The following is a 23,211-nucleotide window of genomic DNA, read 5'->3' as shown; positions in this document are numbered from 1 at the left end:
CCCCCTCCCACTTCAGATAGTCTTGTGGGCTGGCTGGTTAAGTCTTCAATGAACTTTGCTCTGCCTGTGTCTCTGCAGGCAGCAGTGTCGGCAGCATCTCCTTGCAGGTCTCATTCTTCCTTCTCTTTGGCTGATTCTCAAATATTTTGAAGCAAAACACTGCCAAGAGAAGGAAGTATCTCTTCTCCCTTCCTTGCCAAACTTTGCGTGTAGGCGTAATGTTTCACAAAGCTCCTTAATCCGCGGCTGCTGGCTCCCTCGCTTTGTGTTTTTTATACACATACCGACATACCCACCCTTCCTGGGAATGCCGTTTCCCACTCCCAAGATTCCGTTTCCAAGGAAAGAAGAGCGCTGGGCCCACACTGGACATTCCCCCCTGCCCTGACTCCTGTCAGCCTCAATTTTGCTCCTGAAACCCTGCGGGCCACTTCTCAGCTTGAGCTCAGCCGAAGGGCGGGGCTGAGGGCAAGGGCGAGATGAAGCTGATTGCTTCCCCTTTGCCTCCTCTCCCAAAAGCAGTCTCGGGCGCAACCACTTTTGCAGCAGGAGACTCAAACCGGCCTTCCAAAGGGTACTTTAGCAGCAGCTATCCACAATTTTTTTACCCTTATTTTGTCCCGATCCATGTGGCTCACTGGGCCACGTGGGTCGGGACGAAATAATGATTAAAAAATTGTGGATAACTGCTGCTAGAGTACCCTTTGGAAGGCCGTGCGAGGCGCGTGGGGTGCATCACTTGGCCTCCTGCTGCTTTTGTGGCTGTAATCGATGGCAAAAGTAGCCGCACTTGCTGGACGCCATGGCCTCAGCAGCACCCGCAAATCAGCTGTTTTTTGAATGGTAGCCGGATCGGCTCAACTGATCCAATTAAGGAGCCGAGAAGCACTGAGGTGACCAGGGAAGGGAAGGGCTTCCTCCTGTACTTGCCACGGCACCCTTTCACTAGGGCTTATTTTCAGGGGAGGGCGTATATTTACACCCATCTCAAAAACCAGGCAAAAACCAGGCATGGGCTTATTATTAGCAGGACAGGTCGTATTTTTGGGGAAACACGGTATTGTTACTATTGTAGTCTGCCTTTGTTTGGTACAATTCATGGCAGCATACGTAATGCTCTGGCCTACTATTTCCCCCACAACAACCCAGTCTAATGAGTTGGGCTGAATGAAAATGACTCAACTAAAGTCACCAGATGACCTTCATGCTTCAGGAAGCACTAGAACCCATGGTCTCTTAAGATTCCAGTCTAATACCTTAATCTCTACATCAAATGCTTGTCTGCGTCTGTCTGAGAGATAGTTGCAAAGGTGTGTAGGTGTGTACCTGTGTTGGCATGAATGTGCCAGAAATAAAGTAATAGCTGTAACATAGCATTGTTCATTTTTGTGCCTTCTAGACACATTATACTATCATTCTGATAATTCTCAATTTTGGTATTTGATACCCAACATAAATGAGATACCCTCAGATGTAGAAAGATATTTGTAACATACAGATATGTGCTAAAATATAATATCAAAATAACCAACATTTTTAATCACTGTTATGAAGATGTCAGGGCGTTATGTACCTTTCAAGAGTGCTACATTCTTTAGTCAGTAACAGCTTGGACTTTTGTCTTCAACCATCATGTAAATGACTAATTTTGAAGATGGGTGTGGGTTTAGTTTGATTGCACAGAAAGCTGTCTTTTTTTGCCTTTTACATATTGAAATCTGGGTCAAACCAGATATGAATTCTGAGCAAGGCATACTGTGAGCACAGCAAGATAGAGTGCAACATTTCCTAAATATGAATATATGTGAAGAAAACACTCACTGGTTTTTTTGTTGATTATTATATTTTTTTTCTTTCTACTTCCTAAGCTAAGAAATACATTGTATTTTAAGATAATGTGTTTTTCTCTCTCCTTCAAATGGAAAATGCATTTGATTTTAAATATCTACATATCTATTGTAGATGTCACTCTTCCTCGCCTCAAGGCCTTTATTTCACAACTGTTGTCACGGTTACATATTGAAGCACTTCTCCATGGCAATATAACAAAACAGGTTGGTTTTGATGTGCTTTGAATGATATTTATTACCTATTTTCCCCCAAATCTTAGTTTTTGTTAATTTTAAATAATAACCTTATTTTAGTGTATTACCTTAATGTTCAATATTGTAATATTAACAGTAAATGTATCATATCAATAAATTGGAGGATAGTTATATAGTATTGGCATACGGTACATATTTTGCAAAATGGGCATTATATGTTTCATGCTGAGGGTAGCTAACCAATTATTTTTGTTTTGCATCTTACACATGCTTTCATCTACGATAATTTGGATATGTGATAATTAGTTCTAATATTTCTGCAAAATCCATTCATTTGGACTGAAGTATATTACATTTAATAGGATTTATTTCCAAATATACACACAATTGAAATGTGAGGTGTTTCATCTCTTTTATAATAAAATTGTAATGTCAGACTATTTACCATTTCTCAGATTGGTGCCATATAATCTTAGTGTGCATCTTATTATATCTTCATTTTATTTAGTAATTTTTAAGTCACCTTCTCTTATAAATACTTTTGATTCGGAATTCATTTAGCCATTTTGTTGTTAGCTTTTCTGCATGGTGAAATAAAAGGCATTTTGGCATCCATCTGTCTGTATTACACTATCCCATTCACATGAAGCAAATAGGATCCAGGTATGAGGCTTAAGCATGCCAGCGCCTTAAGGAAATGTTAATTCAAATAAATATGCAAAGTGCTCTGTGCACAAAACTGGGAGAAACAGCGCAGTATAAAATGATACAGCTCATGCAAGTCAAGGAGGGTGAAGCAGGAAAACATTGACAGATTTACCATAAATGAAAAGGATGATGAACCAAAGAACAATTTCATCTTAAATTATTAAGAAGCTGAAAACAGAAACTAAGTATGCAATGACTGTGTAAATATTTTAAGCTTTTTACATTTTAAACAGCAGATACAATGAGGAATTCTCCCTTTTATTTCTGAATGCTGAGTAGCATTCATATGTATGGTTTCAGCTTTCAGATTTAACATTTGCAAGAGAGCGTCTCCTTTCTCATTCCTAGTTTTGCTGTTGCGGTCAAATCTGTTACCCTTCTGCTGTTGTCACAGACAGATGAAGAATGATCAGGCAGTGAATAAAATCTGCAATGAATTTCTTCTTTTTTCCAGGCTGCATTAGGAGTTATGCAAATGGTTGAAGACACGCTCATTGAGCATGCTCATACAAAACCTCTGCTTCCCAGCCAGCTAGTAAGATATAGGGAAGTACAGCTGCCTGATAGTAAGTGGTTTAGCTTATCAGCTATAAAATGCTTCATTTAAAGTTTCATAGTGTATATACTATAGCTTGCAATGAAGAAGGATAATTATGTCTTCAGCTATTTTTGTTTTTTAAAATTCGTTTAATTTCAAATTTGTGCTGCAGATATGTGAGAATCAACCCCATGATTTGCTCCCTTGAAAAAACCCTTAATCATCCTGCATTGGTATTTTCCCATTTTCCAATATTTTTGCAAATACAATTTCTAGCTGCTAACACATTCACAATCAAATATACTTCTGCAGTTTTATGTTTGTCTGTGCTTGTTTGTTTAAAAATAAAAATTTCTTCTTTAAAAAAAAAACCCTTAAACATGAGACTTATTCTTTCAGTAGTATAAGAGGGGATCCATCTTACTTAAACTGATAGTAGTGTATATTATAATAATAATAATAATAATAATAATAATAATAATAATAATAATAATAATAATAATAATAATAATAATAATAATAATAATAATAATAATTTTTATTTGATTAGCCGCAACCCTCTCCCGAAGGACTCGGGGCGGCGTACAATCAATATTGTAGTGGGGCAGTCACACTCATTTTGATAATGCACAGATTGAAACTGTTGTATACCTAGAGCTTCCTTGGCATTTGTTTGAAATGTTTGTGCATCTGATCAATTGATTCTACTAAAAGTGCAGTGGTTGTGTGCTTTTATTCCATACATAAAATAAAGGTGCATTTTTTAATCTGACACCTTGAGATGTGTTTAGACCACTGATTCTAGAATTGCAATCAGCCTGTCTTTTGTCAAGGTGCCTTGGAATTTTAAAACTGATTATATATTTAAGAAATGCCAGGTTGCACAAAACAAATAAATATATTTGACCTGGATATTTATATTAAATAATGTTCTACAGTGCTGTACTTTGCTAGCCTACACTAAATAGAACATAAGATTCTCCCTACAGACTAAATCCATTTCTTTTGCACACTCCTCACTTTTTTCTTAGGAGGATGGTTCGTCTATCAACAGAGGAATGAAGTTCATAATAATTGTGGAATAGAAATATATTATCAAACAGATATGCAAAGCACTTCGGAGAATATGTTTTTGGAGCTCTTCTGTCAAATTGTCTCAGAGCCTTGCTTTAATACTCTGCGCACTAAGGAACAACTAGGTGAGCTTTTGTTTATATGTGTCTCTGTTAAGATCACTATATATTTTAAATCAATTATTATAAGCTAATTTGCTGTTGCAACCTTTCATTAAGAATCCCACCTATAGCACAACAGGTGATTAAGAACAAATGATTGATAATCAGCTATTTAGGGCTGTGTGGTTTATTTACTTAACTGATTTTGCTGCCTTTGTGAGAACACAAAGTCTCAAAAACACTGTAAACTAAAATGTGATCATGTTTGGTTCTCAATAAAACTGAAAGAAATGGCGGGAAGCAGATTCTTCTGCAATGGATGCTTAGTCTAGAACTCACAATCTCCTGGGCTTTGAAATAAAAATAAAACATACTAAAAGCATAATAATTGAACCCCCAAAAATATCTGTAAAAATTACAACTTAATCTTAACTAGAGGGCAATCAGTTTGGGACTAACAAAATCTTTACAAGCACAACTTCTCTACAAGCTAGGCAATGCCATTGAGAAGCTCTCATTCAAACCAAGATTTATCACTTATGCCATATTTAATATCAAAAGAGGCTAATTAAATTTGAAGAATATTACAGTATATAACTCCAAAAGAGGCTACACATGGAGGGGAGAGGAATATTTTCAGTAGGGTGGAAAAATAGAGCTTAGATCCTGAGGTCTGAGCTTTGTTCCTGCAGCCTGCCAGAGCAGTTTACTTCTTGCAGTTTGCTCTTTTGCCCTGTTTGCTTAATGACTGAGGCAATCAATACAATACAATACAATAGTAGAGTTGGAAGGGACCTTGGAGGTCTTCTAGTCCAACCCCCTGCCTAGGCAGGAAACCCTATACCGTTTCAGACAGATGGCTATCCAGCATCTTCTTAAAGACTTCCAGTGTTGGGGCATTCACAACTTCTGGAGGCAAGCTGTTCCACTGATTAATTGTTCTAACTGTCAGGAAATTTCTCCTCAGTTCTAAGTTGCTTCTTTCCTTGATTAGTTTCCACCCATTGCTTCTGGTTCTACCCTCAGGTGCCTTGGAGAATAGTTTGACTCCCTCTTCTTTGTGGCAACCCCTGAGATATTGGAACACTGCTATCATGTCTCACCTAGTCCTTTCTCTTAAGCTAAACATACCCAGTTCCTGCACTTAACTGCCGTAATCACTTAACGGCCGTAACCAGGAGTGCTGGGATTACAGCAATTGAGTGAAGCAGTCCCATAGGTGTCTTGTTTAACAAATACTTTGCTCAGTGATCAAAATTCCAGTCCTTGTAGTGCAGTAGCTCTCCTCTTTGTTAATAAAGAGTCTTTAATGTAATACCAAATATTAACTGCTTGAAATAACACAAATACTGGTTGTATCCAGTGGGAAATCTTACTTGGCAAGGTAGGATGGGACGTGAAGGGTATGGAGGTTGGGTCTTTCTCAAAAAATTAAACGGTAGTATGAAACAAAGTTGAATTAGAAAAAGGTGTTTATGGAAATATTTTATTATTAGAGTTTTTTTTTAAATCCAGCCTTTATTACTTTGTCAGTGCAACAAACATACAAAATATTTCTTCCTCCTCCTATTTTCCCTCCACAACATTTTTTAACATCAATTATAAGTCAGAAGATCCTTCTATTATCAATGGTGGTTCTGGAAAACAGTCTAGAAGTACCATATTGTTTTGCCTCCAAATTCATACTTCTGCAGTAAATTTAGCTTGTCACAGTCAAACCACAGCTGATAATGATGCTGTGTGCTTCATTAAAAAAACCCAACTCCTACCAATATTTATAGAAAAAAAATTTAAATTATCAGTTGGAGCTCACATAAATGCAATCTCCCGTGCCACCATCTCACCAGAAGTCCAGTTAACAGTTTGATTTCAATAGCTATTAAAAGTTATGCTAAAATTCAATGTTAAATTAAAATTTTAATTAAAGGTCAGGATGCAAGAAAAGAATTTGAAGCCTTTTTTTTCTTGACAAAAGAATGGTAAGAGATTGCAATTGCTGATATGTTGACTCCTCTCCCACCCACCCCAGGTTACATTGTGTTCAGTGGTCCACGGAGGGCTAATGGTGTCCAAGGTCTGCGGTTCATCATCCAGTCAGAAAAGCCCCCACACTACTTAGAAAGCAGGGTTGAAGCCTTTTTAAAAACCATGGAGAAATCTATAGAAGAGATGTCTGAAGAAGCTTTCCAGAAACATATCCAGGCTTTAGCAATTCGTCGCCTTGACAAACCAAAGAAACTATCTGCCGAGTGTGCAAAGTATTGGAATGAAATCATTTCCCAGCAATATAACTTTGATAGAGGTAAGAATAAAAAACTAAGGTTACCATGAGCTAATTGGAAACAAGAATATTAGAGATCAACTGAAATCCCACCTTCCATGATCATTCCTATTATAGTTTTAAAATTAGCAACAGTCTCAACACTGGAATATGAGCCGTGGTGGCGCAGTGGTTAGAATGGAGTACTGCAAGCTATTTCTGCTGGCTGCCGGCTGCAGTTCGGCAATTCTCAATTCTCACCGGCTCAAGGTTGACTCAGCCTTCCATCCTTCTGAGGTGGGTAAATGAGGACCCATATTATTGGAAGCAACGTGCTGGCTCTGTAAACTGCTTAGAGAGGGCTGTAAAGCACTGTGAAATGGTATATAAGTGCTATTACTATTTTACCCTTTGAACATTTTGTACAATTCTGAATTATTACAGAAATCATGCAAGAGAGGATGATAAAAATATTTAGTGGCCTACAGCTTCCATACTGCAATTGAGGTGGTTTAGTATGGAATGAAGGATAAAGAGTGACAGGATTGAGGTTTATAAAATCATGCAGGGCATAGATAATGTGGATAGACTGGAGTATTACCAATGGAATACTTGTAGTCCAGGGCTTAACTTTGGGGTCCTTGGTACTGTCTGAGCTTAGTGGTTTTCTTGCAAATGTTTTATTGCCAAATTAGATAACATCAGATAGACTGAAGAGTTAGACTGAAGTGTTAAAATGCAAGGTTATCCATTTAAAACATTACATTCTTTGCCAGCAGTTATGGCAATGGGAGCCAGGTTGGATGATTTTAAAAGATTTGTTAGCCATGAAAACCTGCACACATCAAACTTGCATATTTTGTGCATACTAAATTTGTTAACTTTGTTCCAGATAACATTGAAGTGGCATATCTCAAAACCCTTACTAAGGATAATATAGTGCAGTTTTATAAGGTAAGTTGATCTAGGTTCCGGTTAAATTATTATTAAAAGACATATTTGTAATACTAAGATATAATGTACTTGTAAATAAATATACGGGAAACAACAAATACCAAACAATTTCATATTTTAATTATCTAATAATTGCCATTTAGATGTTAATAGATAAGGTTCTTAATAAATATTATACTGATTCTTTTAAGAGCTTTAACAAGCTATGCGGATTCTAGTAAAAGGTTAACTATTCAGCAAAGAAATCAATACAATACAATACAATACAATACAATACAATACAATACAATAGCAGAGTTGGAAGGGACCTTGGAGGTCTTCTAGTCAAACCCCCTGCCTAGGCAGGAAACCTTATACCGTTTCAGACAAACGGCTATCCAACATCTTCTTAAAGACTTCCAGTGTTGGGGCATTCACAACTTCTGGAGGCAAGCTGTTCCACTGATTAATTGTTCTCACTGTCAGCAAATTTCTCTCCAGTTCTAAGTTGCTTCTCTCCTTGATTAGTTTCCACCCATTGCTTCTTGTTCTACACTCTGGTGCCTTGGAGAATAGTTTGACTCCCTCTTCTTTGTGGCAACTCCTGAGATATTGGAACACGGCTATCATGTCTCCCCTAGTCCTTCTTTTCATTAAACTAGACATACCCAGTTCATTGAATTTCATTTTATTAGATAGTGCCCAATGTTCAAGTTTGTCAAGATCCTTCTGTATCTTTAGCCTGTCTCCTGGAGTATTGGCTAGTCCTGCTAGCTTGGTGTCATCTGCAAATTTGATGAGTTCCCCATTTATTCCCTCATCCAAATCATTGATGAAGATGTTGAAGAGTACTGGGCCTAAAACAGAGCCTTGGGGTACTCCACTGCATACTTCCCTCCATGTAGATGCAGTTCCATTGAGAACTACACATTGAGTGTGGTTGGTCAGCCCGTTATGAATCCATCTGGTGGTGATGCTGTCTAACCCACATTCTTCTACTTTATCTCTTAGTGTGACTTTGTTCTATTACTTGTATTTGCATAATGTTGAATTCCAATATTGCATGGTCACTTGCCCCCAGGGTTCCTGTGGCTTCAACACCTTCTATCATTTTCTCTTTGTTAGTGAGAATTAAGTCCAATGTGGCTGATCCCTTTGTTCCCTTCTCTACTATTTGGGAAACAAAGTTGTCTGCTAGGTTCGTTAGGGACCTGTTGGATCTTCCATTTGGTGCAGAGTTTGTTTCCCAGTTGATGTCAGGGTAGTTAAAATCCCCCATTATTATTGTGGTGTGCTTCCTACATACTTTAGTTAGCTGACTAGCAAAAAGTTCTTCTACTTCCTCTGTTTGGTTGGGTGGCCTGTAGTATAGATCTATGGCAATGTCATTCCTCCTCCCCCCCCCCAATCTTTAATATTGACCCAAATGCATTCAAGATAGTTCTCATCATTGTTGTGCTCTATTTCTGTAGAGATGTAGTTATTTCTTATATATAAAGCAACTCTACCTCCTCTTTTATTTGGTCTATTTCTTTTAAATAATTTAAATTCTTCTAGCTGTATGTTCCATTTGTGGGTTTCATCCCACCAAGTTTCTGTAATGGCAACAATATCTATCTGCCCTTATTTACTTGAATTTCTAATTTGCCTGTTTATTCCTCATACTCTGTGCATTACTGTATAGACATTTGAGTCCATTTTGATTGACCTTGTGTTTACTGTCTACATAACCTGTGTTATGCTTGACTGCCCCTATTTTCTTGCCACTTGTATGATTCATGCACATGATATGGCACGCACTATTAAATGCTTGGTTTTGCTTGACAGCAGGACTGATAATCCTACCTGCACAAACATCTATGTTACATGCACTGATAACCCTATGAATTTTAGATTGCTGGGGATAGAAATGTTCTATATCAATTAATTCTCTTTCCCTCTGTTCAGTTTAACAAATCTGTGAATTTAATGCCAAGTAACTGAGTCCCTTTCTTGGATTGGTGCAAACCATCTCTTTTGTACAGTTTTTCATTGGACCAGCTGCAGGCATCATCACTAACAAAACCAAAGCCTTCCCTTTTACACCACTCCTTTAGCCACACATTAAACTCTGCTACATGCTGGCCCTTCCCTTTTTGTTCCTTATATACTGATACAACCTCTGAAAAGATAACCCTACAACCTATACTACTAAGTTCATACCCCAAGCTCTGGAAATAATTCTTCACAGAAAGTACATCTTTTTGGGACAGATCATTTGTGCCAAGATGTATAATAGCATCAACGTCACAGTCCTTACTTGTATTCTTGACTATCTTAAGAATACGCCTCTTGTCTCTGCTGGCAATAGCACCTGGCAAACACCTGACCTCTTTTAAAACCTCCATATCATTGCTAAATTTACATCCCTTACGATTGAATCACCAACCAGAAGGTGACTTCTCTTTTTGCATAACTTGCTCTTTTTGTGCGACTGATGTGTGATAGCTGGTTCCCCATTTCGCCTTTCCGAAGAAATTTCTTCATTTTGGACCACGATCCCCTGCTTATTTGAGTCATCATTATCACAACCACCTTGACCTGTCTCTTTAGTGTCCCCATTAAGGTCAGCAAGGGCACTATATCTGTTATGCTGGGTCACAGCAAAAGCTTTGTGTTTATGGTTCACAGCTCTCACCCTGCCAGATCCCATGGTTGTCCAGACTGCTCTTCTCCTGCAGAATCTTTGCGGTAGAGGAGGCTGATAATGTGGCATCTCCATAGAGTGGAATGGCCGAATTGGACACCTAATTTCTGCTTGGAGAGTACAGATTAGAGATTCTAGATAGGTAATAGATTAGTAATTTGTTTACAAAGGGGACAGTATCCAAATTTGAAAAGAGTACTGCGAAAGACAGGTGCAAAACAGCCATTACATTGAACTAAGCCGGTCATTTTGAAATAAAATAAAATCACAATCTCAAGCACACTAATCCAGAACGTATTATTGCTATTTTGGTTTATAGATATGGGCCCCTACCTCAGTCTTCTTTGTCTCTCTGACTCCCCCCTTATATCCAGCAGCTCCAATCACCAGCCTCAGGAAGGTTCAAATGAAATGGAGTTAAAGGGCCCCTACCTCAGTCTCTTTGTCTCTCTGACTCCTCCCTTGTATCCAGCAGCTCCAATCACCAGCCACAGGAAGGTTCAAATGAAATGGAGTTAAAGGGCCCCTACCCTCAATCCTTTGTCATCCAATCAATATTGGATGACAATGTGTTGGTATATTCAGAATGCATTTTCTAAGCAAAGATTTGACAGAATGATGTAAAAATGACATGGAAATTATTTTTACTTTACATGTTCGTTTTTGTGATTTGCAGAGGTGCTACAGTACCTGTCCTGTGAAAATAAAAATAGTTAACAGTGCAATAATTAATTGTAGATTAATGTTCTAAACTGTGCTTTGTTTTTATAGACCATTGTTATTCAGTTGTATTACTAAAGCTCTGGCTATGTAATTTATGGGGGAATTGCAGTTAACAGGCCCTTGCAATGAATTTTTCTTTCTTGCCTTAGGAATAGAGAAACCTTGCAATAATTTCTTTAACTTATGAATGCTCATTTCATTTGAAGTAATGCTAACAAAATGTGAAGATACCAACTACTATTGTTTTGAGTAGACTTTTAATTACCAGAGAATTAAAAATAACACGTGGGGTTAGATTATCTGTTTATAGTTGTAAATAATTCTGATTTACTCATTTCCCAGCTAAAACACTTAATAAAGCTTTTGATGAGATGCAAGCTAGATTTATTTTTACCATGTATTTAGTACTTCTCCTAAGCATTGATACGTTTTTGGAAGTAAGCTGAGAAGAATTATTACTGTGGTTCTTATAACGTTTTGTCTTCTAGCTCATTTGCTAACTTTGTTCTGAATTTCATGTATTCATGTAATGTTTGTTGAATCTGAACATCTTCCTAGTAGAGGAGCTGTACTGAAGAAAGTAGGAAGGATTGGCCTTAGTTAGGAAAAATAAAGCTACATCATAAGCTTAGATAATATAACTCGTACAGTGAAATCAGATGCAGTGAGGATCTTGTGCCATGTACATAGCTGCTTCTTCCTGTTAGTATTCATGGTAGCACCCAGATCACTCATCATGCAATATTAAAGGCTCCTTGGTGGATTTCAGCTTTAGCTTTTCTAAACCTAGAGCCAGCAAAGAGGTAGGTGTGGAAAAAGACTGTAATGGAGGTCACCTAATTTTTTTTCTTTCCACTTTGATGAAAAGCTATGAAGGGGAATTAATGGGACCAGTGAGCTGATAGAAAACAAGACTTTAAGCCACAAAGAGAGTCTGCAAACACAGACCTCAGTGGAATCATCATCAGTCCATGAAGATTTAAAGTATTCACGAGATGTGAAATAGTGCATGTAAGAACCTAATCTGTATAGTGTCTAAGGGTTTTAAATGTGGCAAGTATGCATCTAGCCCTTTGGGAGTTTTTTTTTAAAAAAGCCAAAACTTGCCTGGCCCCTGCTATTGGCTTTGCAGATACGCTACTAATTTGTTCCCACTCAATCTTATGCCAATTTGAAAGATAAAAACCTGTTGAATTTTATGGCTCAAAATTAGCCATTGGTGTCTGAGTGACTAGGAAGTCTTCCCAAGAAAACTAGAATTTTGGCTTTAAGACCCATTAATTGTAAGTTCTCCCTCATTGTAGAATTCCATTATGCCTGCAGACGTTGCCTGTGAGCAAAATAATTGCTTCCCCATCATTGTATTGCTGCTGAGTGCCTGTCACTCTGTTTCAGAGGTTTGAAATTCTTTTTGGTTAAGGCAGCTCCCATTGAACTGGCCTTGATAATAGATAGGGGCTAAAATGCAACTTGTTTCAATTCATGATGTCTGCAGTGACAAAATCTGTTGCATCTAATTTGGTTGACTGTATTCTCATACTGCATCCTAATGTTATACTGGCAAACTATTTACTTAACCCTATTTGTCCAGTTCATCCATTTGTAGAGCCATTTCTTATTTCACTTCACTTGGCAGGACTCGAGGAGGAGTACCATAGGACTCCATTCATCAAGAGATCCTGTCTTTAAGATCAGAATGAACCTGAGACTCCTTCACATTTATTTTTCTGTCATCTTTTTTTACATCAGTGTACATGCAGAAATACCTTTGCCACTCCTTGACAAAAGCCTAAGATTTTTCAATGAGGGAGAGGCTGTCTAGGTCCTACTCATAGACCAAAACCCCTCCATTAGCAGTAGAATTGCTAAATTTCTTTCTGTAGCAATTTCCATAAGAAGACATAATATGTCCTAATTTTGGACCGAGCATCTTCACTCTGTTATGTTATTTGTATTTTATCCCATTATTTTATCTTACATTTTACACATTATTATTTTATTCATTCTCTGGTTTTAAGTCTATTTTTAAAATGTTTTATGTTACTATTATACTGCTTTAATCGCATTCAGTCATTGTTTCCTTTTTCTTTTTTACCTGCTTGGCCATTTACCATAGTTAAATAAATTTGATTTGATTTGATTTAGCATTAATATTTCTCGAAAACCCTTTGCTTCAGGGTATGGTTTGTTTAGCTCATTTCCATGATTTCTTCTCATTGCAAAGATTTTTTTTCTTGGTTTTTACAGGAATAATTAACCCTAATTTATTTACACCTAGGAAATGTTGGCAGTAGATGCCCAAAGAAGGCACAAAATATCAGTCCATGTACTAGCAAGGGAAATGAATTCCTGTAAGTACTAAATGCATGTCTTTCCTCACAAATGGCCTCTATTCAAGTTGTCCCCTAAAGATTGTTGTACTGCAGAGGAAATATGCTGTCATAATGGATGAATAGAAATATATTCATTGATTTACATGAATGACACTTAAATTATAAATGTAATAGTGAAAGAACCAAGTGCATTGAAATATACCACTTACAATCCATTTATATACATGGAAATAACTGTAAGATGAAAGTAGCAACCATATTTTGTAGAATTGGTATTGCCCAAGTTAGATCAGCTGTGATCTGTTGTAGCTGAATTTGTTGTTATCAGTGGTGAATGCTGTAGAGTGTTGATGCAGGACTTTCTGTAGAAGTCAGAATAGGAAATAGTGATTCAACATTACTGTTGTAAAGTACTCATGTTGAATTGTGAAATTACATTAGCATGAATGCCCTGGCATATCTCTGAACTGTGAGTGACTGGCAGAAAAATGTTTTCTTGAAGTTTCCAGCTCTAACTAGAAATTCAGTTTGGAATTTGATTACAAAAGCCTTTCCTTAAGTTCTGCCACAATCTGGTCACAATTCAAAATTAGAAATATCCATGCACTGTTTTGTCAACAGTATCCTGTTATCAACAAGTTCAGTAGTGAAAGACTTGTGTTTGTCTCCTTTTGAAAGAGATTCTGCTATATTACACATTGCCCTCAGACACTTGCATATGAGTTTAAGCAGGCAATCATTCTTAGTGACTGTTATTTTGATAAAAATCTGCAAATTTTCAAGTACAAAGAAGCAACGCATATCTTATATCTTTTAAATATATGTTATGGAGTTCTTTATTAGTCTTTAAAATATTTATTATTAATATTATTATTAAATAGGTCCTGTTGTAGGAGAATTTCCAAGCCAAAATGATATAAGTCTAACACCAGCACCACCACTGCCACAGGTAAAAAAAAAAGATATTTTCATAACTATTTCTAAAAGAGAAATGCTCAAAATGCCATCTGGTTTGTGCAGTTCTAAATAATGTTTGAATTATTAAACAGTTGCATTTCCTGAACTTCCGGTTTGCGCATTGGACGGTTTTTCCCCCTCCAGAGGCTTCAGGAAGCTTCCCTGAAGCCTCTGGAGGGCAAAAAACAGCCGAAAATCAAGGGCGGAAATCAGCTGGCCAGCGCGCGCATGAGCGTTGGAGCTAACGGAAACACCTAACATGCCCTCAGAAATGGTTCCACATGCCACCTGTGGCACACGTTCCATAGGTTCGTCATCACGGATATAGAGGCTTTTGATTACATCGACCATTACAAATTGTGAAGAGACCTTAGAAATTTTGAGGTCCCCAAAGATTCAGTATTCAGTATCAGATGAAGTGACCCCTTCATTCGGGCAGTCAAGAATCATTGGAGGGAACCATGTAAAAATGGAAACAATTCAAAAAGAGGATGATAGAAAACAAGTTGATTAGATTTCAATTCAATTCAATTTATTAGCGCTTATAGACCGCCCCCTCTCCCGAAAGGGACTCGGGGCGGTGTACAGTCCATGTCAAAGAACAAAATTAAAACAATTAAAATTACTACATGGAAAATATATATATACAAATATAAAATGGATAGATGCATAAGAGGAGGATAAAAGATGTGCAGGACTGTATTGCTAATAAATAATTAAAATAAACAGACATTAAGATCCCAATACCCAATAAAATTAAGACTAGAATAATACCCTTAAAAACCAGTAAAATATAAATGCCAGGAGATAGGCGTTGAAATTATGCCAGGCCAGCCAGTCGAAACAGGTGAGTCTTTAGTTTCTGCCGGAAGGAGCGGAAGTCGGTGGTGGTTCTGATGTCGGGGGGGGAGGTCATTCCAGAGGGTTGGGCCCATCACAGAGAAGGCCCTACTCCTTGGCGTCGCCCGCTGGCATTGCCTAGCGGACGGCACCAGGAGAAGCCCCTCTCTGTGAGAGCGAATTGGCCGCTGGGATGTATGTGGGAGGATGCGATCCTGCAGGTAACTGGGCCCTATGCCATGGAGCGCTTTAAAGATGGTGGTCAAAACCTAGATGATATCACTAAACAACAAGCATAAACTTACAAAAAGCACAAGAAGTAGTTCCTACTAGACAATCTTGACAAAAGTTGATCAGATCACCCAAACGTAGAAGCAACTAAAAAACAAGCACAACCAGTCCACATATTTACACTGATTAGGTAACGAAAGTGTATGACAGTACAGTGAGTTTAATGCAATAGATAATTTATGTTTGCCTTGATTGAGCACTTGTTGGATTTCAACTTGTCTAAAATCCCCTTTTTAGCATTTACTTGTTAATTCATTCAAATGCTGATAGTCAGCTTCTCAGTGGGCCATTCTAAACTGTCAGCAATTTTTCTTGAGCTGATTTCCTGGTTGACTCAAATCCATCTTTTGGTAGTAATATTGCACATTTTACATAGAACTTAATTTCACTCACATTGGCACATAGAGTGTTTTTGTCTGCAGTGTTCACCTTATTGTTGCATTGAACTTTTATACAATAGAATACACCATCCTATTTCAGAAGAATTGGGTCTACGTCTGATTTCTGGGTTGGCGTTTTAATGACAGTTTTGTAGTTAAAACCTGTGCCTTTTTCAGCTTTCAGTGATTCTGCCTGTCTTGTGCAACGTATCAGTAGGAGCATGCTTGGTTCTCAATGGCTATCTTTGTAAAATGCTTTCTTTACAGCCGATTGTGATTGAAAACATGACTGAGTTCAAACGCAGCCTACCACTTTTCCCTCTGGTGAAACCTCATATCAATTTCATGGCCGCAAAACTGTGAAGAATCTTGCTGGATGAAGAACTGGAAGAGGATTAATATGCCTTCAGTGGCTTTTCATAATGGACAAAGACCTTATCCTTTAGGACAAGTGTTCCAGGATTCCTGATTCCTTCTAGGTTCATCCAGCATCAATGCTGCAATAGGGATACAGCAAGTTAAGCAAGTATGCTCTAGTCATGTGTTATATGTTTGTCATAGAGCCACTACCAGAAACTAAAATTAAGTGGTATATATGAAGTTCTGTGTAGGTAAATGGTATATTTTACAATAATGTGGCCCTTTAAAAGTTTAGTTTGCATGGATTGTGAAGAAGTTTCCATACCAGTCTGATCTTCACTTGCAAATCATTGCTTTTTAAAAAAAAAGATCAACTGTTTTGGAAGCATATTTTACTGTACAAGAAAGAAAATATTATTAAAAGGCCATATTGATGTTTTTAAAGGAAGCACGGAGTGATACCATTTTAAAAAAAAGATTATTGGAAGCAGCCATTTAGATTCTATGTAAAAATCAGTGGAAAGTGGGAGGAAAAAAATTAACAAATATCTTTGAAGAGTTATTAGCAAAGTCAAAATAGTTTTAATCTTTATATCTGTTTGAGAAGATTTTATATACAGACTAGTAAAATGCTGGAAACACTTGGGTAGCCATGTTTTTCTTGACAAGAGTGTTACTTTATGTTTATAAACTTTACGTTTTCTTAAGGTTGCACTGATAATATTTCTTAGACTTATAAATAAAATTACTATGGCAATTTTTTTTCTTCCATTTGTCATGTACTGTTTTAGGACAAATCTAACAAGATTTGGGTGTACTGTATCTTCTTAAAAGGCCATTAATAATTCTTGGTAGTTATTTAAATTGTAATGTAGGCAAACACTCCTCCTTTATCAGAAACTCACAATTTAATATTTGCCTAGATTCCCTGCACACTATGTGAACGTCAAGTGTGGTCATCTAGCACGATCAGCATCCCTCTCCCTCTCCCTCTTCCTCTCCCTCTCCCTCCCTCCCTCCCTCCCTCCCTCCCTCCCTCCCTCCCTCCCTCTCTCTCTCTCTCTCTCTCTCGGAATAGAAAATGGAAACTAATACACAATTACAGAGTTCATGCACATCAGCAGTAACAATCAGTCTAACGATGCAGAAGTTGAACTTCCCCCAATCATTTGTCTGCTCAGAAGATCTCAGTATTTTAAATGCAGTCTAAATTCTTAGCCTGCATCACTTTTATGTAGCACTTCAGTCATCTTTGACTTTCACCCTGCTGCTTATTGACCGTTCAAAGTTACAGCTGTCCCGAGAAAGAGAAGTTACAACCCAAATTTGAAGTTCTGACTGTCAGACCCCCTTCACGTCATGTGACTGAACTGCAGATGTTGGGCAACATGCTGCGTTTACAGCATCCCATGGTCATGTGGCTGCATTTTACAATAGTTTGTTGTAAAACTGCCCATAAGAAACCATGGTTTGCTTAATGACCACAGCCTTCTCTTAACTTCTGCCATAAAAGAGTAACGTTAGGCCTGTGGCCTGTTTTACGACTGTCACAACAAATTACCGTAATAGGCAGGCTCCATTATTGTCATATGTCAGAGACTACTTGTAATAGCACTGTATAATTTGTTATTTATGATTCAAAGTAGCAACCATTTGCCAATTGATTTTGAGGAAAGAAGGAGAGGCAATTCTGCAAAATAAACTGGAAACAAGTATAAATGGAGTTAGTATTTTAATTGTCAAACTAAAAAAATATTAATGAAGCTTTTGAGTAGTTATGCCACCAAAAGCAGATGGAGAAAGACCAGGTGCTAATTTGAGGCTGGGGCTGGAGAGTGAAATGGCATTTGTATTTCCAATGGCAGTATGTTATTGCAGTTCATGCTAAGTTTCCAAGTTCATTCCCCTGATTTCAGTATTAAGTCGTTAGACATGAGGATCTTACACTCAAATATTAAAGGCTTTAAAAGATGAGACTAGAATGTGTGTATTATTAGAGTTACACCACTTATATGCTTTTGTTATGATTAATTCCACTGATGTGTTGTTTATTGTAAAATGTATGTGACATCTTCTAGAACAGTGGTTCTCAACCTTTCTAATGCCGCAACCCTTTAATACAGTTCCTCATGTTGTGACCCCCAACCATAAAATTGGTGTCTCTGTTCCTAAGACCATCGAAAATACATATTTTCCGATGGACTTAGGCGACCCCTGTGAAAGGGTCGTTCGAGGTTGAGAACCACTGTTCTAGAAGAAACAATAGAGCAGTTTGCACTAATGTAGAAAAATAACTAAAGAGAGTACATAGACTTAACTGAAGTGCTATATAATTATTATATTTCATCTTGCTGGGTTAATCTGAAAATGACAGCATATTCTTACATCATATACTTGAATGCCTCGGAGGTTCATCATTTTGTTACTCAAGAAGATGTACATTTCAACTAGTAGACAAGATAGGAGCATTTTAACTGTAAGCTTCAAAGATTCTTCTTTATTGGTACAAGATAGGAGCATTGTTACTTAACATCAAAACAAACTATAAACTGATCTGATGGCATCTGTCAGGTGCTCCCTTCCCACTGTAACAAATGGCAGTTTGTTGAAGCTACATAGAGGGTTTTTCAGTGCTCTGAAGTCTATTAGCAAAAGGTCATTTGGAATGTGAATGCGAACACAATTCTGTTTGCTACTTATTAGAACAAGGGTATCTACGCAGCTATAGCCTTCCAGTTATCCAATAAATAATGCTAAACATAATTGTATCAAATTATTTTTATTCACAAAGCATGAAAAAACATGCAACAACATTTATGCTAAAATCCGTGTAAAGATTTCTCTTTTTATATAGTTTTGTTCCCAATTTAGTATCTTTGGGTGTCCTTACATTGCAGGATTACTCTTGGGAGTCCCAGACAGTTTGGTAATACTTAGTGAAAATTCTAACAATCATAATCCTATCACAACTGGAGAGTGTTAGGTGGTAGGAGCCTGTCCTAGAATGACAGTACAAATTTGTACAACTTTCTTGTTACTGGAACTAGTTCTAGTCACATTTTAAGACACGAATGACCAATTTACTGCCCTATTGAGTTCTATATTGCAATGAAAAGACAACACCTATAATTGGGCCTGTTTTTGGTGATTCTCATCTGCTGATTTTTTTTTCAGCTGGGAGGAAAGATGCTATAATTTGAGCTTGAATAATGTTCTTTGGTATCTATTTTCACTTAGCTTGTTCCATAATAAGAAAATGCTACTTAGAATTTGGAGGGAGAAAGCAAACCAATTAAATCTCTATGTACTTTATAGAGATATGGACCTTTGTCTGCAAAAAACAGACACACACAAATATTTGTTCCTGGATTTAGCTATCTGATACAGGTAGTCTTCAACTTACAGTCATTTGTTCAGCAAGCATTAGAAATTATGAAGGGGACTACAACTGTGCCTAAACTTAAAGCCATCGCAGCACGCCTGCAGTCACATGATCAAAATTTCACTGCAGAGTTGGCTAAATTGACTGCTTTGATTATTGAAAAAACCACAATTATTTTTGTTTCTATTGGATTTTGTGCTAGAGCTAAAAAAAAAATGAAACTTTTATTTTGGGTTTTACCAATTAAATAGGTTTCTTGATATAGAAATGGCTAGTTTACACTAAAGTAAAAAGTTGTGGTTTGATGTATTATCTTATTCTACTGCACCAAAGGGAGTTAGAAGTCAATGTCTTTTTTTTCTTTTTCCCTTTTTCCCTACACTTTTCCCTTCTCTTCTCCCTCCCTTATTTTCTTACTATTTTCTTTTGTATTTTTGTATTATATATTATAAACTAATTAAAAAATTGGCTGTTTGGCAGTTTGTCCGCACCTATGACTACCTGGGGCACTCCAATTCCCCCCCGTCTATCTACCTCCCCCATCTAGGGCCTTTTGGCACCCTGCTGCTCTGTGCTTCACCACCCCAGCTGGCCCTCACTGCCATCTTCTCCCGCTGCGAATGTGCCCAACCTGGATCCTGGGCTGTATGGGGCTGGGTGCTTGTAGCAGAAAAGTAAAACAATATGTACAGGGGGCAGCTGAGGACTAAAGTGTCCCTTTGCAAAGAGCTCCCAGGCAGGGCTGAGGCTGGCTTTGCACTGCGAAAAAAGGGGCTGCTGGGGGGGCTGCTTTGAGATTTCCCACCCACCCCCTTTTTTTTTTTTAAGTTGCAAAGCCAGCCCTGTACAGTCCAAGAGCATGATGAAAAGGAAAGGGCCACTTCGTGTTTTTTCCTGCCCTTTTGGGATGCACAACGTTAGTTCCACCCAGTCCAGGAGTGGCAAGGCACAGGGCGTAAGGAGTCTTGGAATGCAGAGTGGCGAGAGCAACTGGTCCTTAATGGGGACGGCTCCAGCTGCCTGGAGTGTAGCACAGAGCCTGGGAGTTGTGCAGTTCTGGGGTTGCTGGGCAGATCAAAAATATTTGACGTAGTTCAGATATTCACCACTCAATAACACCCACTCAGGAAGACCATCAGCCAGCTACATTAGGAGATACCTCTCACACCCTTGTAAGTTCTACCAGAAGCCTTCACTCTCTCTTCAGACATCATATCCCAGGTCAATGTCAAAAAGATGTTTTAGTTCCAAGTTTTATTAAGGTTCTAGGCCAGTATTCCAGAACCTGGATCCTTTTTAGATTATGGATGTACCATTTTTTCCAGGCCAAAGGCCCCACTTGGTCCTCAAGCATCTTGGCAGGAGCTACATTTCAAACATCAGTGAGCAGGTTTTTTTATATGTGATTACTATTTCACTAAAATTAAAAACTAAAGGTGGGATAAAGATCAAATCAATAAAATTAATATGGTGACGACAGGGTGCAGGTGGCTAAAATGGAAGAGATTGGGGTGTGTGTGTGTGTGTGTCAAGAGACAGTCCCTAAGACTCAGGGCTGGAAGGAACCAAGCATAGAATGGCTTGGAAAGAGGATAATTGCCAGGATTGCAATTGCTAAGCGATGATGTCATGTGATGTCTCAGTTTACAACCGCATCACTTAGTGACCAATATTCTAGTCCCAATTGTTGTCGTAAGTCAAGGATTATTTGTAATTACCTTCACCTCTAGTCTCTACATTTGCTTAACAAAGTTGTCTTTGTCGTTGCCCAATATCCCATTTCTACTGCTATATCTATTTGTCAAATTAGTTAAAATTTTTATGTATTGTATAAGGGTTTTTTTAAAGGTAGAAATTCATACAGATAGTCTTCAACATATGACCACATTTGGGCCCAAAATTTTCATTACTACACAAGATAATTGTTAAGTGAGTTTTGGCCCAATTTACAACCTTTCTTGCCATAGTTTTTAACCAAGAATTGCCTGTATTATAAATTTAAAATGGATGTAGTATGGATATTTAAGCTTGCAGAGAGGTCAAGAACTGTCAATTACTCCTGCAATGAAAATAAGATTTTGGAATAAAGTGTCATTCCTAATGTATCTCGAATATTTTAAAACACTGTAGTTATTACTTCCATAGTCATACATGTTACTCTCTTTATACCAGATGTTACAAGCATAAAAAAAGCATAGAAATTCATTTATGTCACAAATATAACATGAGTTGTATCCAAGTTAAATATAGGGGATGATCATTATTACAACACTAAATATTGGGGCTACAACATGGACAAAACATCTTTTTCTGACATAACATTGGCCCATTTTTCCGACTGAATCTTATATTTGGAAGTACTCAATCTGGAATCCTGGGCAGGAATGCATGAGAGATTGATCCCTAAATGCAAAGGGAGGGTCAGTGGACATACAAAGTTGGCTAGTTGTCTCTCAGCAGCCACCGCCTAATCAAAGTCCCCTTTTAAAAATCATCTTTAATTTTGCAGGAGGCTATCAATTGAGGGATTCTCAAAAGCAGCCTCTGTCACTCAATCTATATTCATTTATTGGATTTTTACTCAGAATGGAAGAATATGCCCCCTTCAAAACATTACTAAACTCTGCTTCTTTTATCCCTCACCTTTGACCCTGCTGAAAACAGTATGTTCCTGAGAATTATAGTTTAGTTATATCTGGAAAGCCACATGGACTGGGCTCTAGCCAAAGGTATAATAAAATGGCAATGGAGAGATTAGGACTACCTTAGAAGATAACGAACTTGGCATGCCCTTGTGGTAGGAATAGATGATATTCACTAGCAGGTATTTAAGTGTTCTCCAGCATTTTATAGTTTGCCTTTGATAAAACAATGCAGTTTGATAACTCAGGCATTCAGTGAATTCTCTCTAGTAGATACAAAGCTGCAGTGTCGACAAGCAATAACAGATTACTTAGTTTATAGTGTTAATCAGTTCTAGTGCTCATTAACAAAATGTATGTAATCATAAATAATGACAAAATAACTAATTTTTTCAAGTGCTGTTTTAAAAAGGTGATTTAGAACTGGGGTGCATGTTGACACAGTATGGCGGAGTGTTTGTCATACTCTTGATAATAAACAATCTGAATACCTTGTCTGGATTTCTTAGATTGTTTTGATTACTAACATGGTTGTCGATCTGATTTGTTGGATTGAGGAGGCCATTTTAGGAATACAGGAGGTGATGCTAAGGTTTTTCTAATTATGGCAGCTTTAAATAATAATATGTTAACAATTGCTATTAGCTGCTTTCCAAAACATACATTTTAGGGGGAAATTTTGACTGGGCTCCCACTACACATGTATCAAAGGAAGGCGTTAATCCTTTTATCCCAGTTATTTTTTTAAATATGCATTTTTTTTCCTTTGGAGTTGAAGTGTGTCAAAGCCAAGAAATTTTGGGATTAAACAAAATAACATCATGATGACAACCCCCCCCCCCTAGGTAAAGGTATACAGTATAGGTCCATGCAAATACAGATAATCCTTGATGTATGACCACAATTGAGCCCCAAAATTTCTACGACTAAGCAAGAGTTTACACAATTGTTAAGTGAA

At 37.6% G+C, this 23,211-nt stretch overlaps 1 protein-coding gene across 8 annotated transcripts in view; it reads left to right on the top strand.

Moving 5' to 3' along the window:
- The window catches only part of IDE (insulin degrading enzyme), an 84,207-nt gene extending 61,459 nt beyond the window's left edge, over window positions 1-22,748 (top strand). For all 8 annotated transcript variants that reach the window (XM_081953917.1, XM_081953916.1, XM_081953912.1 and 5 more), the window contains 8 exons: window positions 1,963-2,054; window positions 3,208-3,319; window positions 4,323-4,490; window positions 6,496-6,768; window positions 7,619-7,680; window positions 13,347-13,419; window positions 14,283-14,350; window positions 16,137-22,748. In XM_081953917.1, the coding sequence (XP_081810043.1) occupies window positions 1,963-2,054; window positions 3,208-3,319; window positions 4,323-4,490; window positions 6,496-6,768; window positions 7,619-7,680; window positions 13,347-13,419; window positions 14,283-14,350; window positions 16,137-16,232 (944 nt within the window). In that variant the 3' untranslated portion in view covers window positions 16,233-22,748. The remainder of the gene's footprint in view (window positions 1-1,962; window positions 2,055-3,207; window positions 3,320-4,322; window positions 4,491-6,495; window positions 6,769-7,618; window positions 7,681-13,346; window positions 13,420-14,282; window positions 14,351-16,136) is intronic.
- The last annotated feature ends 463 nt before the right edge of the window (window positions 22,749-23,211 follow it).

The sequence above is a fragment of the Natrix helvetica genome (genome assembly GCF_964273705.1).
Source record: "Natrix helvetica genome assembly, chromosome: 5".
In the NCBI taxonomy this organism is placed as follows: domain Eukaryota; kingdom Metazoa; phylum Chordata; class Lepidosauria; order Squamata; family Natricidae; genus Natrix; species Natrix helvetica.
Note: the sequence above shows the minus strand (reverse complement) of the source record. Positions and strands in the feature narration are given on the sequence as shown.